The 17796-nt window shown below is 47.7% G+C and overlaps 1 protein-coding gene across 1 annotated transcript in view; it reads left to right on the forward strand.

Annotated features, from left to right (window-relative positions):
• LOC8036409 (dynein heavy chain, cytoplasmic) overlaps positions 1–17796 on the forward strand; it is a 167826-nt gene that overhangs the window by 131978 nt on the left and 18052 nt on the right. Inside the window, exons 64-74 of the mRNA XM_029983821.4 lie at positions 141–210; positions 3217–3363; positions 3784–3873; positions 9779–9839; positions 9941–10028; positions 11463–11628; positions 12286–12420; positions 13424–13518; positions 14064–14238; positions 15633–15872; positions 17612–17784. Coding sequence (XP_029839681.2) covers positions 141–210; positions 3217–3363; positions 3784–3873; positions 9779–9839; positions 9941–10028; positions 11463–11628; positions 12286–12420; positions 13424–13518; positions 14064–14238; positions 15633–15872; positions 17612–17784 — 1440 coding nt within the window. The remainder of the gene's footprint in view (positions 1–140; positions 211–3216; positions 3364–3783; positions 3874–9778; positions 9840–9940; positions 10029–11462; positions 11629–12285; positions 12421–13423; positions 13519–14063; positions 14239–15632; positions 15873–17611; positions 17785–17796) is intronic.

The raw sequence follows: 17796 nt of genomic DNA on the forward strand, positions 1-17796 counted from the left end.
ACCACTGGTTTACAGGATGCAAAATCTACAAGACAATTGCATTTTATGCAGTATCAAACTTTGTCTCAAAGTAGCTATCAATTCTCTGAAAATAGATGTTTGTAGCGATCCTGCTGACCCGTTGTTGGCCTGTGGTGCAGCTTCCTGGACGATTCCTTCCGGAAAAACTTGGAGAGTGCACTGCGTTTTGGAAATCCACTCCTTGTCCAGGTGGGCTATTTGGTTTGTCTTCTGGGTTTGGCACATTTCCCATTAATTATTTAGAAATTTGTATATTGGATGTACTTTCGAGGTTTATAGCACTACAGAGGGAAGGAGTAAATGTGTAGACAAAGGTTGGTAAATTTGTAACACAGAAATGGGTAACAGATAAACAAAAACTTTGATTTTTAATGCAGTAATATATAGGGTTGTGCAAATATTTAAAACTTTTGAATATCGAGGCAAAAAATGCCATATTCGATTCGAAGTTTGAACCGAATAAGGCTATTCGGCAACTGAATGGTATTTGCAAAGTATATTTCTAAGTTTGTAATGCTGCAAAGCGTACCTTAATTCCGACGGAAAACAATGAGAACAGCATGCAGTACATACTTGAAGTGAGTTCACCAGCCAAGGCTGGAACATAAGTAGCAATAAAAATAGAGCAACGAGTCCACTCGCTCGAATCTATTGCGGATTGCGAGTTTCTAATAGCTAGCACCAAAATCTGTGTACAAACGAGTCTGCATTTTTTGCCGAAATAAATCGTGTCTTTCGTGGCCCCACTTCTTGTTCATTATTTGTGATCTTTACCTCGGATCACTGTTATGAACAGTTCACATTATTGAGGAGTTTTCTGGGCAGCGGAAGTGTCCATGTTAATGAGACCGTATTGAAGTAAGTAATTGTGCAGGCGAGCTGGTTGATGGTCATGGTAGAAAATCGTTCCGACCTTGTCGTGTTTGTCCTTTTTTTTTTGTTCCCTAGTCCCAAGGGCTCTCTATTATGACTGCATTAAAGGCCGCAAGCTCTCTGCTTCCAAAAAATGTTAGATTAGATTCTAAATTATTCGTATAAAGGAACTATTCGCTTCATGTTCGTTTTGAACTGAAAAATTCATATTTCCACATCCCTAGTGATATAACTATGAATACTAATTAGATTATTAATTAATACTATTAATTATTTAATAATGTTATATACCGTATTTATTCGAATATAAGGCGGTCACGATTATAAGGCGAGGGGGCAGTTGAAGGACCAAAGAAAAAGAAAAAAGTTTGCACACTAATATAAGGCGAAAGAAGGCAATTAAATTCCTTACCTTTCAGCGAAGCAGACACAAGTATTTGAACTATCTGCACACAAAGATATTTACCTATTCGGAGCGAGACGAAAGACAAACTTAGAAGCTGTTGTCTTCAGAAGTGGTAGCATCCGAATCATCCTTATCACTTTCGCACTCAAAGAGGTCAGCGTCTTCGGTGCCGTCAAGGGCATTGGAAATGCAGCACTTGCGGAACGATGCTGCAACCATAGCTTCGGGGATCGCTGCCCATGCGTCGACCACCCACTGGGCGAGCATAGACGGGGACGCCCGCTTTAGACGTCCCGACGGCGTGAGGGCCACAGTGTCAGACGCCATCCATTCATTGTACAGCCGTCTGACGTGTGCCTTAAAGGGCTTGTTAAGACAAACGTCAAGCGGCTGTAGTTGGCTTGTCATGCCCCCCGGGATGACGACCAGCTCCGTGCGTTCGTCCACCAGCTTCTTCTTCACACCCTCCGTGAGATGTCCGCGGAACGCGTCGAGGACCAGCATTGACCTCCGGGCGAGCAGTGCCCCTGGTCTTCGGCACCACACCGACTTAATCCAGTTCAGAAAAAGCTCTTCCGTCATCCACCCCTTCTCCTGGCAACGAATGTGGACGTTCTGCGGGAAGACCTCGTTCTTCGGAAAGGTCTTTCTCTTCAGGATGATGAAGGGGGGCAACTTCCGCCCATCGGCGGTGCAGGCTAACATAACGGTGATCCTAGCCTTCTCGTTGCCTGTAGTGCGCAGGCTCACTTGGCGATCACCTTTTTGGTGAATGGTCTGGGGCGACGGCATGTCAAAAAAAATCGGGGTTTCGTCGGCGTTGCCCATCTGCCCGAGTAGAAAGTCGTGGTCGCGTCGCAGGCCGATAACATATCTCTGAAAAGAGATTAGTTTCTCTTCGTAGTCCTCGGGCAACTTCTGCATCACGGAGGTCCGCCTTCGCAAGGAAAATCCGGCCCTCTTCATATATTTCTGCACCCAGCCCCGGCTAGCTTTGAACTTGAGAGCGGGGATGCCACGCTCTCTCGCGATTTCGCGCGCCTTCATCTGCACGATGTCGGAAGTAACGGCCAAACCGCGGCCTCTCCTCTCTTTGATGAACTGCGTCAGCACTTCTTCCACTTCGGGGAACGCTCCCTTTCGCGGGCCACGGAAAGCCTTTCTCGTCGCTGCGCAGGCGAACAGCGCAGTCTTCTGTTTGCGCCAACGACGCACGTTGTTCTCCGGAACACCAAACTTCCGACCCGCCGCGCAGTTTCCAGAAACCTCCGCCTCTGATACAACCTTCCTCTTGAAGGCTGCATCATAGTGGCAACGGTGACTCGCCATTGCGCTGGTAGCGTAAATAAGCGAGCACTGAAAAAATCCTGCCGCAGAGACTCGGCCACTCCAACAAAAAAATGCAAAATGGCGTCCCAACTTGTTTACAAACTTTGCGGCTACTACTGGCTTGGAAGCGGCTACTGCTGGCTCAGCTCGTTGATATGGTTGAAGGCGTCTGCAGGCATCGCGTCTCCTGCATCGCAGCTGCCTAAACTCGGTAGTTACTATCTGTAACTTGCGTTTGTGTAACATTTTGTATGTTTTATTCTTAAATCTCTGCGTTAGATTTGTAACAGTATTGTCGGGCTCTTTTGGAAGCTTGGAAATGGTTGAAAGGCGGAAACCGAAACTGTTACACCAAAATTGCCGTATTGCTGTACTGAGCTTCGAATATAAGGCGGGGTACGACTTTGAGACTAAGGATTTCGGAAAAAAACCTCGCCTTATATTCGAATAAATACTATTGATTTTTAATGCCAACTGTTTATCATTGACTAAAATGTGTGTATTAATGATTTTTAATTAATAAGTTTATTTGTTTCATTACTAAGTAGTAACCTAGGGGTGTGCGAGTGAGTGAGATGTCCGTGCAGGACGTGGAGAGCTACGACCCGATCCTGAACCCCGTGCTGAACCGGGAGGTGCGCAAGACCGGCGGCCGGGTGCTCATCACCCTGGGTGACCAGGACATTGACCTCTCGCCCACCTTCTGCATCTTCCTCTCCACCCGAGACCCCACGGTGCGTGTCCCTGCAACTGGCTCCCCGAGGAAGGAGTGCACTACCACTGGGGGGGGAACTGTAGTTCTCTTACTTTTTGTCAAGTAATGACGTTACTTTTATCATTCAACGAGCACAATCTAGTCTTTTCTCAAGCAACGTGTTCAGACATCTTCAGTGTCATGTTTGCCTTGTGCAAACTTGCACCGCATTTACTTACACCTTCTGTAATAAACTTGGGGGCATTTTCTGTTTTTCTTGATTTGTAGTCTTATGGAAAAGTAACTTAAAAGTAACTGTAACAAATGACTTTAGTGTTGCCGTAACTATAACGGTAACTTCGCTACTTCTCCAATGCATTGCCCCGTGGTTGTAATCATTACTATGTTTTGTCGGAATGTTTGGTTTGTGTTACATTAGGGCATTTCCTTCGTCTTTCAGGTGGAGTTCCCACCAGACCTCTGTTCCCGCGTCACCTTCGTCAACTTCACCGTAACTCGCAGCAGCTTGCAGAGCCAGTGTCTAAACCAGGCAAGGTGTTTTTGTTTGTTTTTAGTTTATTTAATTCGGTCCATATCCTTTAATCACTTCGTCGAGACTCACGAGGCTATTGCAGTAGGGCAAATGCATGAATGCTGTTAAAGGCGAACTACCAAACCCAATATTCTGCAAGGCTCTCCTCCTCCCTCGTGGTTCAGCGAGGGAACTGAAGCATGGAAAGGGGGGACTAAAAAAGTTGGGCATGAGTCAGTGCGCCGTTTGGAGGGGGGGTTCCTTGTGCGAGCACGTGAATGGAGATAAGCCTGCAAAAAGGGTGCCCCCACATTGGACACGTCATAATCTGTGTGCCAGAGGATTAGCAAAGGGACCTGCCAGGACCAGGAAACGAGAACCAAGTTTGTTTCTTCGCTTGATGCTTCTTTGATCGGCACAATTTTTAGTCAACGTGAATTGACATATTTTGCAGCGTGAGCTACACTGGCCGAGGTTGAGCAGGTTTTGCGTGGCTTGCATAATGAGCCGTGCCCTGTGCTGCGCTAGTGAGAGGAGCAGTGACGTCACACGGCGCACAGCCGGTGCGCCGGAGACACCGCCGCCGCGGACTCCGCTGCCACTGCGCGTGCCTCGCCGCTCTGCGCAAGCGCGAGGAGCAGTGACGTCACACGACGCACAGCTGGCGCGCCGGAGCCACCGCCGCGGGCTCCGCCGCCACCGCGCGCGCCTCGCTGGTCTTGGCGTGTCGCGACACAGCACGCCAAAGCACGCGGTGTCGCGGCAGACGCCTCGCCACCGCGAGCCTCGGCGTCTGCCGCGACAGGCGCGAGCAGACATTGAGGGAAGCTATACAGACTCTAGTTTACGCTCGTGGAGTGTGCATGATGGGAACGCTAGGACGCTGCTTCACATCATCATTAAATGGTCGTGTCTCACAGACGCTATGGGAAGCGCTTCTTTTGTGGTCGTGTCTCGTGAACGCTACAGCTCGCCCTGGCCAAGAGAAACAGACCTATAGCCATGGAGAAGGAGAGCGAGATTGCTCCTCAGTGGCGCAGAAGAGCGGCGAGGCTTAACTCGGATCCCGAAGTAGTTGCCCGGCAATTAGCGGTTGAGCGTAGAAAGCCGGAACAGAAGAAGGCTAAACGTGCTGCGGAGTCATTGGAGCAAAGGGAGGAACGTCTAGCAAAGCGGCGTGGCCAGGAGGCTGAGCGACGTGCCCGACCATCTCAGCAGCAGCAACAACAAGACGCCGTCGATGACGTCAAGGCTCACCGATTGACTGACTATACGGTGAAACTTAGCGAAAGCGCCAGTGCGACTCGGACCTTCGAGACGGACTTCGTAAACAATCCGTTTGAATATGTGTGCGACGTGTGTAAAAGACTGTGGTAAATGAAAGACTTGACGCCAGTAAGTAGTGCCATGCGTGAAACGTTGAGTTTAGCGGCGCCGCCTACCCAATGGGGAACCACCATTGATCTTGTGTATCAGAGACAGACAATCAATTCCAAATACTGCGTTGGGGCGATAGAGACGGCAGCATGTTACTACACTGACCACCGAGCAGTCTTTGTGGCAATGTGGAGGGCAAGTTCGTCTGCTTCTTGCGCAGGGGGTAGCGGTGATGTCAGAACGCCGAGCCCTGATTGGCTGATCGCGACCCCCTATCTGAGCGTCGTCTGCTCATTTGCAACGTCGTCTGCTCGCAACGTCGTCTCCATCTGTCTTACCTTTTCTGTGACTTTCGGAAGTGCAGGTCTTTATGAGCGAGCTCGACTTCGCCTTTCAGAGAGGGCAGACGAAATAACTCGAACGGTACGTTGTTTTTGTCTAACAACTAGCAGACGCGCATCAAGGAGAGAAGTCTAAGGACTCACTGGTGACAAGGTGTCCCGAGGCGCCGAGGTCTGTTAGTTAAGAACCAAGAGTAAGGGTGTCTAGTGTCCGCAATTTCCCTTCCAAGTGCTTTTTCCCGCCTTTCGTGTGCGGCGAGACTTCACACAGCGGTGAATCTCCGACAGACGCAGGAAAGGTAAAGCAGCCATCACTTTGACAAGCAGACGTAAAGCAGACGACGTTAACTGCGCCAACCGCGCCAACCCGCCGACGCCGTCAAAGAGTGAGGAGTCTCGCCGCACACGAAAGAAGGGAAAAAGTATTTGCGAGGGAACTTGCGGACACTAACCACCCTCACTCTCGGTTCTTAGCAAACAAACCTCGGCGCCTCGGGACACCTTGCCAGTGAGTCCTTTGACTTCTCTCCTTGATGCGCGTCTGCTACAGTGTAGACCACATATAACGTATGTCGCGAGAGTACGCGACATACGTTATATGGTTAATATTTTGGTTAATAAGCGGTACCGCATATTAACCAAAACATAAATTTTTCAGGCCAAAATACATGCCATGAGACAACTTACCTTTGTAAAATAATTTATTTTATGTTAGATGAAAAATAAAGCGTAGTTTGAGGAAAGTCTTTTATTCACCAGACTAGTACACTTCTCTCTCGAGTGTGTCACACATTTTGAAAGAAATGAGAGACTTTTGCCTGGCGCAGTCTTTTAACGGCATCGCGGGTTGCAGACGGACGTTGCGAGCGTTCAGGATTGCTAACCCTAATCACTTTTCTTCTGTGATGAAAACGCTTGAAAATTTACATCCTTTATACGGTATGCGCCAGTAATACTTTCAACTTTAGCACAGCATGAAATGCTCCAAATAAGAAATCCGGGCGATGTTCGAAAACACAAATGCTTAGAAAGCACCACTGTAGTCGAAGTAAACAAACACGATGGCACGGGTGTTTCTGCCATCTTGAGAGTGCCGCCACGACATCGCCACACGGATAGGTGGATCTTCCCTTCTAGTACGTACTGGGTTATCGTAGCGACACACAACGAAAATTCACAGTGAAGGATAGCGCTTTTACGCGAACGATGAGCTTTCGCCACGCCGTCTACGTCGACAATCACAACCGACGCCATGTTTGCGGGTAGAAGAAACCGGCCCGCGACCGGCATGCAACGCGCGCGAACACTTCTTCTCAACCTGCGATTGGTCTGTCGTTGCGGTTGTCTCCAACGCAGTGGAGGGACGCACACATGTGAATGACTCGTGCGTGCGTCCTTCCCTCGCTATGGCAACTGAAGCCTTTTTCTTTGCTTCTCCCCGCTTCTTCGAGCAATTTCCTTGCCCCGCGAGTGCCGCTTGCGGCCAGTGCTGTTATCTAGTGTCGCACAGGGAAGCGTGCACGCTGCGCTGGTTGGTCGGCACGGTCGGCGGGCTGTTCCAGAAACAGCATTATAACCGGTATTTCCCTTTGCGCGCCTGCATTTTAAGCGATGTGTAATTACATGGAGTTCTATGGGAGGCGAACCGGTGGTTTAAGGGGAGACACCCCCTGGGAGGGTCAACTTTTGAACCCCTTTCTTAAAATTAATGAAATTTACAGGGTAGGCTGGTGGTCACGCTAGAGGGTGCATAACAAAATTTTAGGTCTGTTGGTTAAGTGGGAAGGAAATTAGGGCAGCTTCTATCAGCAACACCCCTACACTGTTTAGTTAATCTATCGTCAGAAAACTATCACAATATTAAAGACTTTTATTTGCTAGATATGTAGCAGAATGCCTAGGAGGTGCGCCTATGGAAAGGCTTTTGTAAAAAGTAATTGATATCTATCAATTTTCTCTTTTGCGAAATCGGTCAACTTTTTGGTCTTCTGTGTCTCCGACAAAATGTCAACATTTTGTATAAAAGACATCCGAAAAGTGACAAACAAACTCCATAGGCGCATTCCTTATTAAATTTCAGTCAGGAAAAGTGAAGAACGAGCCTTGCCTGTATTTCCATTCTCAAACGATAGATTGACTAAAATGGAATTTATACAAAAAAGTGGAACGGAGAAAAATGTGTTCAAAGTGCTCCATACCCTACCTTTCCTTTAGCTTTGGTAAACAGAAAATAATTTATAAAAAATTAACTATGCAGTGTAAACTAGTGAAAATTTCTGGGAATACTCTCTGGATGTAGATGGATGTAAATATGTAATTTTTCAAAATCAGTGTTTTTTGAAGAATCTTTTTTTCTCCGGGTAGTGTCCCCCCTTAAGAAAGCCGCGTTATACCCAGTCCTGCACTATAAGCGGTTACGTTGTAAGTGGTCTATACTGTAGTTGTTAGAGAAAAACAACGTACTGCTCGAGTTATTTCGTCTGTCCTCTCTGAAAGGCGAAGTTGAGCTCGCTGGTAAAGTCCTGCACTTCCGAAAGTCGCAGGAAAGGTAAGACAGATGCAGACGACGTTGCAAGCAGACGACGCTCAGATAGGGGGTCGCGATCAGCCAATCAGGGCTTGGCGTTGTGACGTCACCGTTAACCCCTGTGCAAGAAGCAGACGAACTTGCCCTCTGATAGAGAAGCAACCAGACGTTGAGCCAAAAAAAAAAATAAATATACATGTGTTACATAATCCATATACTGTGTGTGTGTCATTGAAGCAGCAGTAAGCATGATAATCAAGCTAATCCTAGACAACCAGGAAAGCTAAGAATAACCAGCCGAACTTTAGCTCACGCTGCGGATATCCTGGCATAACCGAGCTAAGCGACTGCAAATTTTTTTTTTAGTAACTGCTGCCTCCTGTTGGAGGCCTGGACAGAATGCATTGGTATGAAAATTTGGGGGCCACAAATGAGGAAGAGTGAAGAAACTTCTTTGTACAAACTTGAGGGCAAAAGATAACCTGCAGATAAGCCACAATGCATACAAAGGATACGGTGGAGAAACTCACTCACAGGCCACTGCATCTGGGAAGCAGGATCTAACTCCCCCTTCTCGGGAGGCTGTAGGTTATGTGGCTCGAACATGCAAACACATGTTTTCTAACTCTGGGGCTGCGCATGCACAGACAGTATTTTCAAAAAGCGTGTGTATCTCCTCGATAAAACGAAGTGAAGCACTAAAAAAAGGGAAAGATGTTTACGATTCTCTGAAATGCCCAATTAGATTGCAGCTCTTGAGGAGGGGAGGGTACGGAGGGTGGGGAATGTCTCAGCTTTCCGCTAAATTTAGCGAAACATTTTCCGTCCAAATTTAGCAAGACATTTTTCCGCCAAATTTAGAGAGAAAATTCATGAGACGTCATTATGGGAAATGTCCCATAATTCAACGCACGGTCACGGCAATGCCTCTCAACCTGTAAGCGGGCAGCCTAAGAGCTGCGCTCTAAAACAAAGCACAGCTTCCAAATGTACTTAACAAAACAAAAAAAAAATATATATATATATTTAAGGTGAACACATTAAGAATCACCAGTGCACGGCACGCTGACTAAAAACCTGCGCCGACGCCAACGGTATTGTAACTCACGGAGTCAAGGCTGCTTGTGCATTATGTTGGTAATGCTCTTTTGTATTGTAATCCCTTTTTTCTTCTTCCAGTTGGAGTTTATGTTTTAGCTCGCTTAGTGGAGCGGGGGTTGGGCTCTGGGGTAGGGACGAGGGGGGGAAGGGGGAGAAGGAAACAGGCAATGGTGGAAAGGGTGGAAGGAGAGAGGAGGAAGCGGGAGAAAGTAGAAAGTGCGAATTGGTCATCCACGGATGAAAATGAAAGTGGCTTCGGCAAAGTTCGAAATCTGTTGTTCTGATTATGCTGCTCCCCTCGGCGTCGAAGAACATGGCGACACTTGAGGCATTTCTATCTCTGGTGGCCACAACCTCAGCAGCAGCAAAACATGGCCGTCCACACCAGTACACTGCAGACGAACTAAGGGAGCCCAAGGATGACATTGATGCTTTCGCATTCACAACTCATAAAAAGGGCTTAGGTGTCCTCGGAATTTTTTATTTTTTAAAACAAGAATGTTTCAATAAGTTAATCGGGATTCCGGTTCTGTCTGACCGCTGGCCTCTGATTGTTGTCTCTCATTTCCCTCGTCAGGTGTTGAAGGCAGAGAGGGAAGACATTGACGAGAAGCGTTCGGATCTTCTGAAACTGCAAGGTGACAGCCCGCTTTCATTTTGTTCTCCGTGAGGCTCTGTTGCCGTCTCTTAGAAGACGACTTACAAATCCGAGTCTTTATTTTCTTTTTCCATCCCGCAGGAGAATTCCACGTGCGGCTTCGACAGCTTGAGAAGTCGTTGCTCCAGGCACTGAACGACTCGAAGGGAAGGATCCTGGATGACGACAGGCAAGTTTTTTTAGCATGGCTAAAAAAGTGAGGTTTTTTGGGGGGTTTTATTGACAGCATTGTAGTGTTTGGAACGCGTCTGTGACTGGCACGCTTGGCGTCCTGTTCCTCCCACGCATCGAAAGTGGTCCCGACATGGCAACAAATGACATCACTAAAGCCAGAGTGTCATGCTGTCGGATGTTGCAACCCTGGCCGTTGGGTGTACAATTTCTAGAAAAAAAGCACGAGGGAATACGAGTGTCAGTGGTGTAGCTGGGGGAAAGGGGGAAGGGGTGAGCTTATGGGGCTTCAGCTCCCCTCCCCCCTCTGAACCCAGAGTCGTGGCCTCCCCCAAAAAAAATTTTTGGCTACGCCACTGGCGAGCGTCACTGTTGTAAAGGCGTCCCAACTCCGGCTACTGAAGCCTCCATGGTTTGTCAGGCTGGAGAGCGACTGGCAGCAGAACGGGTGTCTGCCACTTACGCCACTGCTGCTGCGACACCGCCAGCATTGCGGTTGGCAACAGCGTGACACTTCTACGACCTCATCAATGCTTTCAACACACCAATCCGAGGCGCATTGCGGGCACTGTAGTAATGTTGCCAGCAAATGTTGCTTTCAAGTTGGGCGGACGAAAAGACCTTCGGATGGATTCTGCCCTGTAGGCAACCTCGTTTGGACAAGCTCAGTATTTTTCCCAACACAGACCCGGACCATGCTCCGCATTGACTCTTCCGTGCTATGTTGTTGAAGCCAGTGTAATTTCCGGAATGATCCAACGTCATTGGTACTACTAGCACACGGGGCTTTGCTTGGCATCTCCTTTGCATAAGAGGTCCTGTTTGAAGGGAATGTGAGATGTCACGTGCCCTCACGGCAGTCTGGGGCTGCAGGATCATGCAAGTTACGCCAGCCTCTACAACATAGCTTCAAATAGTTCATGCCAAGTACGGGTAAACAATTTTTGGGGTATTGCAACCACTAAACCAAAAAAAAAAAAAAATTGTGAAAAAGCAAAAATTTTAAATTTATTTTAAACACATCCTTTGTTGTTCTTTTTTTTAATTTTTTTGTCATAAAATATGGTGCAAACTATAGTTCCTTGCCAAATTTTTAAAAACTTAACTCGCTGTTGTACTACGAAATGGTGAAACTGAGCTATGGGCTTCGTGGTATTTAAGACTGGAACAATTCCTCTTTTGAAGCCACATACCACGCAGAAAGTCCATCGATGCATGCACTTGGGCTCGTTAGCAACTAGTATGAATTACGACCAGGAAAAGAAACTGCATTATAAGAGGCACAAGTGCACCGTAAGAGAACTGACAGTTGCATGACCCACTGGCATTTCTTTTGCCCGCATGCGGTGTGTTTTACGAGCCAGAGTTAACCTATGTAGGAGTTGCGATTGTTTTCCGGGGTGACTGAATGGGAGTGATGCCGGGGATGCAGTGTGATCAGCACGCTGGAGAAGCTGAAGAACGAGGCTGCCGAGATATCTAGGAAGGTGGAGGAAACGGACAAGGTGATGGAGGAGGTGGAGACGGTCTCCCTGCAGTACCAGCCGCTGGCACAGGCCTGCAGCAGCATCTACTTCACCCTCGAGGGACTTCACCAGGTGCTTGCCAAGTAGTGCTCGCTCTTGCACTCTCTCGCCTACAAACGTGTTGCAGAGCTGTGCGACTTCGGGTGGTGCTGAAAGCTCCTGTTGTAGCTTTTATGTTCTTGTGTGCCTTCAACCGCCTAAATACTGTGCGACTTCGGGTGGTGCTGGGAGCTCCTGTTGTAGCTTTTATGTTCTTATGTGCCTTCAACTGAAAATGGGGACTCTGCTGGCCATTGCCTGAGGTCAGGGTTGTAAATATTACATGGGAGGTAATCATTTGAAGTACAAACTCTGATTACACTTTGTGCATGATAAGACCCCCAGTCCGTTTTGATGAGAGGTAGGTGGATGTGCAGTGAGAGACGTGGAATTTGTCTGATTTTGCATTCCATCTAAATCTGTTAAGTAGTGAGAGAAGCAATAACATAGTAATAATGTGGTGCGTCAAAATACTGCTGGATGCATTTGTGATAGTAGTACTGTAAAAATACTGAAGTAATAAAAATTTTAAGTTTACGATAGAGGTTACTGGTATAGTACAAATCTGCAGTGATGAGACAGTTTGCATTCAATAAGCTTGCTTTCCTCCTAGATTCGCTGAAATGCGGTTTCTGCGCGTATCGCTAGACATTGTTTCGTGTTTTTATTATTTTCTTTTTCTTCCGCCAGGCCCACTTTTTGTACCAGTACTCGCTCCACTTCTTTTTGGAGATCTACAACGACGTGCTCACGAACAACTCTCACCTGACCGGTGTGGTGGACCACACTGGGCGCTTGAGCATCATCACCAAGGACCTGTTTCAGGTGACTCTCTCGGCTTTTATTGTCTCGGTCGGCGTAAGAAAAACTAGTCCAAGCTGCCCCCCCTTTCCCAAGTGCCAGCGCTGCACCTCGGGACATCTCTGAGGCAGTCCAGTCAAAAGCGCTACACGTGGCTGTTATTCTTTTTGGATAGACCCCCCCTAGAAAATCCCAGAAGACCTCGCAGCGAGTGGAATTGTAAGGCTGTTCCAATGTATGTTTGGGCAAACTCAAACACTTCGTAAATCCTAGTAGTGGCGCGATGCATTTTCTCCTATTGTTCGGAGCTCGCAACGTACAGAAATACGCAAAAGGAGGTCATCGCATACTCTGGTTTGCTTTTTATTTTATTGTCTGTCTTCTGAAGCTGCAAAATGTCAAACCAACGTCAGCTTGTCTTCGATTCCTGGATAATTTTGCTTGCGTACATCGGAACTTTGCAGTGCGTCAAACGGGCAGTTCTGGAAAGGTCTATTGCCACAGAGGTTTTTTTCTGAGCATAGCGTGTTTTTTCCGTGCCTTTGAGGCAATGGGACAGGTATCTTGAGGGTAATTCCTGAGGTCAGAAAGACAACCCATGTACATTGTAGTACAGTCGAATCTCGTTAATTCAAACTCTCTTAATTCAAGCTTGCGGATAATTCAAACTAACATGCAGGTCCCATCTTATGTGTTTCTATGGGAGGAAACTCCCTGTAATTTAAAGTTTGCTTTATTCAAACAAATTTTTGGTCCCCCTCGAGTTTGAATTAACGAGATTCGACTGTAGAATGAGGTCATTTTAGAATCGCAGTGAACCTTATGGGAATTCAGCAATTGAATTTTACCTTCTGCTTTCTGTAGTCTGTGTTGCATGCCACTCGTCATCCAAGGTAGAAATTATAGGAACTAATCGTGCTCTCTTTTTTTTTCTTTCTATGGCATGTCCTGAGTATTTTAATGGCTGGAAGAAAAAAGTCTCACTTTCGAGGGTTTAAACTGATGCAAACATTCTTGTTGCCTCCAGGTGGTGTACAACAGGGTGACTCGAGGCATGCTTCATGAGGACAAGCTGGCCTTTGCTCTCCTCCTCTGTAGAATCCACCTGCGAGGATTTTCACAGTAAGCAATGGGCTCATTCCCTGGAAATTGTCGTCTGGGTCCTGGACTTCCTTGAAGGCCAGTCTGACCATCTGGGTCGCAAAACTGGTCTCACCAAATGCTCGGAGAGCTCCACACCAAATTCAAAGCAGGTTGAATTTCTCCGATGATGCTAAGAATTGTCTTTCTGTTTTTTTTTAGTTTTGTTGCAATCCTTGGACACTTCAGTTAAAGTGGTGTCTAGAGTAGTGTGTGTACGGAATACATGGAAACTTTTTTTTTTTTCCCCTTTTTGAGCTAGCCTCAAACTTTTATGGCTAGAGAACGAATATTATTTGAGCTAAAAAAAAAAGGGGAAAGTGGGCAGGTCGGGACTACAGATTCATCGTTTAAAAAGGGTGCGCCAATGGCAGAAACGAGCAATTTATTGTGACAGAGAGTAGCGACATAGATTAGATGACTGTACAATCTAACACTTTTACAAAAAAAGGACCTGCACTTGCAATGTGTCTGGTTAAAAAAGAGGTGCGGTGTTTTCTGCTGAGGGGGTCCATTGCCACCTGCAGGGAGAGCAACTTTGAGCATGAGCTGAACCACCTGCTGCGAGGCAAGGAGGGCATCCTGCCGGGGCAGCCTACCATCCACGTGGGGGGCCTGGCCCCCGACCAGCTGGAGGGGGCCACCGCCCTCTCCCGCCTGCCGGCCTTCCGCTCCCTGCAGCAGCGCCTGGACGAGCACACGGTAAGGCTCTTCCCCTGACCTCTCAAAGGCCCACAAGCGGCCAGTGAATTCCTCCTTTCGAGAAAGAGGGTGACTCTTTCTCCGGGGAGTAGCTCGGAGACCCACTCGTGTGGGAGGGAATGGAGAGAAAGAAACTGGGAACCGGTTTTCTTCCTGGCAGAAGAGGATTATGTCGGTTGGCCTCAGTCACACTGCTAACACACGATACAAGACTGTCTGTGGACACTCTCTGAGGTTCTTCCTTGTATGATGGTCACATTGGTAGTACAAAAACTGCCTGCAGACATGTTCACAACATAAAAGAGTATGAAGCACAACAATGTGACTGGGGCATTAGAGCATGAGTCTGTTGTGCCAGTTAAAAAATCAAATGCATTGCGAGAAAGCTTTTTTTTTTTATTGCAGTGAAAAGTTGGTTGGAGGGGATGTTTTAAGGTGCAGCTGCCAAGAGCTGGGAGGGACGGAACAGACGCATCCCCTGAAATTGCGAATCATTCGAAGGACCAGACATGTCTTGACCTGAGCTCTTCAATTGTGGTAGAGTCTCGTTCATAAGCTTTTCGGTGGGCTGCAGAGGGAGAAAATCCTGCGATCCAGGACAAGCGTGAGAGCTGATAATGCTCTGGGTGGGCTGCTAGGTGAGATGGGAAGAATCTTTCGAGACTGGAAGAATTTAAGCGTATTTAGCGGCTCTGGTCTTTACAACCGGGAAAGCCAGAAAATTGTACACCAAGCTGTAGTTGGAGGTTCTCGGAACAAGTATTTTCGGGGGTCTCGCGAGCTCTCAAATTTCCTCCATTGTCCCTGCCTCAAATTGAAATGTTTCCCCCTGTTTGAGCACCGTTTTAATAGATCTAAGCCACACGTTGATAAATCATTATGAGCTAAATGCTCCTTACTGCATAAATTATTGTTTACGAGGTTTGTAGGCTTGTGCATTGCTTTATGGCATCGGTGTTGCTCCTGGGGAGGGCTTGTTGAGCAGCCGGTTGAGAGCAATAGACGTTCGAGAGCTTGAGAACCCCTGCAGGGATTTTGACGGGACCGGTGGATTTAAATCTAATGACCGGTAAGACCTACAGATGGGGAACGCACCGTTAGCCGCCTTGGCAGCTCCGAGGCAAAGTGCCAACCTATGGATCATCGGTGGCGGGTTCGATCCCCTGCCGAGGTGCCCGCAATCCGGCAGAGGCTTATTGCGGAGGAGGTGCCGTGTAGCCGAGCGTCAAAACATCCCCGGATGGTCGAAATTAATCCTGAGTCCTTCGCCAGGGTGTGCCAGATGCCCTTTGTCGGTTTGGCACATAAACCCCCGAATTTGATTAGATGGAAGCGTATCAACAACTTCGTGCTGCACGACGGAGGCATTTGAAAGCGGTCGCTGTTGGGTGCAGGACTTCCTGGGCTGGGTGGAGAGCAGCGCCCCCGAGCGGGAGGTGCCCGTTCTGTGGGAGGAGGGCCCCCGGGGCCTGAGCCCCGTGGGGCGCGCCATGCACCAGCTGCTGGTGGTGCAGGCCTTCCGGCCGGACAGGGTCATCGCCCAGGGACACCAGGTGGTGGCCTCCGTGCTGGGACCGGACTTCATGACGGCCGCAGAGACCGAGCTGGACCTGGCCGCCGCCGTCGACAATGAGGCAAGGATTCCTTTCACCACCGCTCGCTCTCGGGCTTCTTCTTACATCCAAAAGATCTTGGAGATGAATTGCGTTCAATAGAATTTGTGTTGCAATTTCTTTTTTAGGACAGAATGCATTTTAGGGGGGAGGACTTTGCACGTTTTAGCACTGCCAAAAAGCGTTGCGCCCCAATAATTACGCATTTATGCTTCAATCGTCACTAGTCTCGAGTATTAAGCAGCCTCGACCAACATGAAACACCCACTGGGAGCACGTGGCTGGTGGGTGCACGGCTTGCGTTGTGGACGATTCCATATCATTTAGATTGGAGCGAAACTTGATAACGCAGACAAACTGAATTGGTGCACTCCGACGAGGTGTCTTCGCTACCCTCAAAGTGATGTAGGATTACTTGAAGCGCGAGTAGCGCTGCCATTATCCGCCATCTCCGTTATACACTCCGCGTGGGTCTTCTTTTTTTTTTTTGAATTGGTGAAGACTGTACATTTGTGACTTCGCATAATCACAGATGTCGTACGATGCCAAGTAATATCGCAGGTCACCTGACACCGATGGGCATCACGCGACATCCGGGATGACAAATGGACTTCGTACGACATTAATAATCGCGTGACATTGTGGAGCGTACATTCATGAACGAGCGACGTCGGCTACGCGGCTCCTGTTCATGGAGAATGACGGGAGTATTGGCAATTGTGACCAGTGCGTTAAAATAAGCACTTTAACATATTCTTCACCTTTTTGACTTAATGTGTGGGATTTCTTTTTTTGCATAATCTCATTCCTATTATGCATCGTGGCGAGCAGAGAATGATGGGTTTTGTGTATTGAGTGCATTAATCCTTTGGTCTTTATTAGACATAGGCGCGGAGTTTAAATTAGGCGAGAATACTGATCTGATAGTGTACATTATGCAAACTGATGATGCCACCCCATTCGATTCCAGTTTCTCTTTGAAACTGATTAGCTTGACCCTATGACGACCATCGCAGTATGTGTACGGCAGTTATTACACATTTGAAAGTGCCAGCCTAAATGCGAAACTGGGTGCACTGCGGGAGGTGTGTCTGTTTGTTATGTCTTTGGCGTACTATAAACCTTATATTTGCATGGTGTTTCGCTTTGCTGGGCTAGACTATTTTTATAGTTCAAATTAGACGCTCTCGCGGTAAGGCCAACGGGAGCACTGGCTCTTAGACTCAGACTGGCGACGCTTTTGGTATTTAAATTTAGAAGATCAGAGCTCATCATCCAACTGAGAAGCTCTGTGAAGTACCTCTGGTTAGAAATCGGAAGCCACTGGAATATTGCGGAAGCGGATGCGCCAAAACGAAACCGAATGGAAGAAAAGAGAACTTTTTGCCTTCACTATATTAATTTAATGCTTCTAAACCTAAACAAGCACTGCATGCGGTTCCACTAGATGACTAAAAAAAAGAAAAAAAACTGTGCATTTACCTTTAGTATTTCTTTGGAAACAAAACTCGACCGTCAAAAAATTAAAGTGTGAATTTTTTTTTTTTTTCATAACACAATTATTGTTGATTACAGGCTGGTCTGAAAAAATTTACTAGGGTATTTCTTTCCTAGACATCTTCTAATCCTATGAAAACCCGCCTTAAATTGCACAATTCTGCCATTGTTAACAATTTTTTCATTTGAGCAACCCTGTACTGAGCACCAAGAGGACGAACGTTTTGGAGTCTTTCCCGACGCCCCCCATTGGCACACGGCAGGTGAAGGCGGGCACCCCGATCCTGATGTGCTCGGTGCCGGGCTACGACGCCAGCGGCCGAGTGGACGACCTGGCCACCGAGCTGGGCCGCAACATCACGTCCCTGGCCATGGGCTCTGCCGAGGGCTTCAGCCAGGCCGAGAAGGCCATCAACTCCGCCTCCAAGAATGGCAGGTGAGCATCCAA

The sequence above is a fragment of the Ixodes scapularis genome, unplaced genomic scaffold (genome assembly GCF_016920785.2).
Source record: "Ixodes scapularis isolate PalLabHiFi unplaced genomic scaffold, ASM1692078v2 PGA_scaffold0__279_contigs__length_252992795, whole genome shotgun sequence".
NCBI lineage: Eukaryota > Metazoa > Arthropoda > Arachnida > Ixodida > Ixodidae > Ixodes > Ixodes scapularis.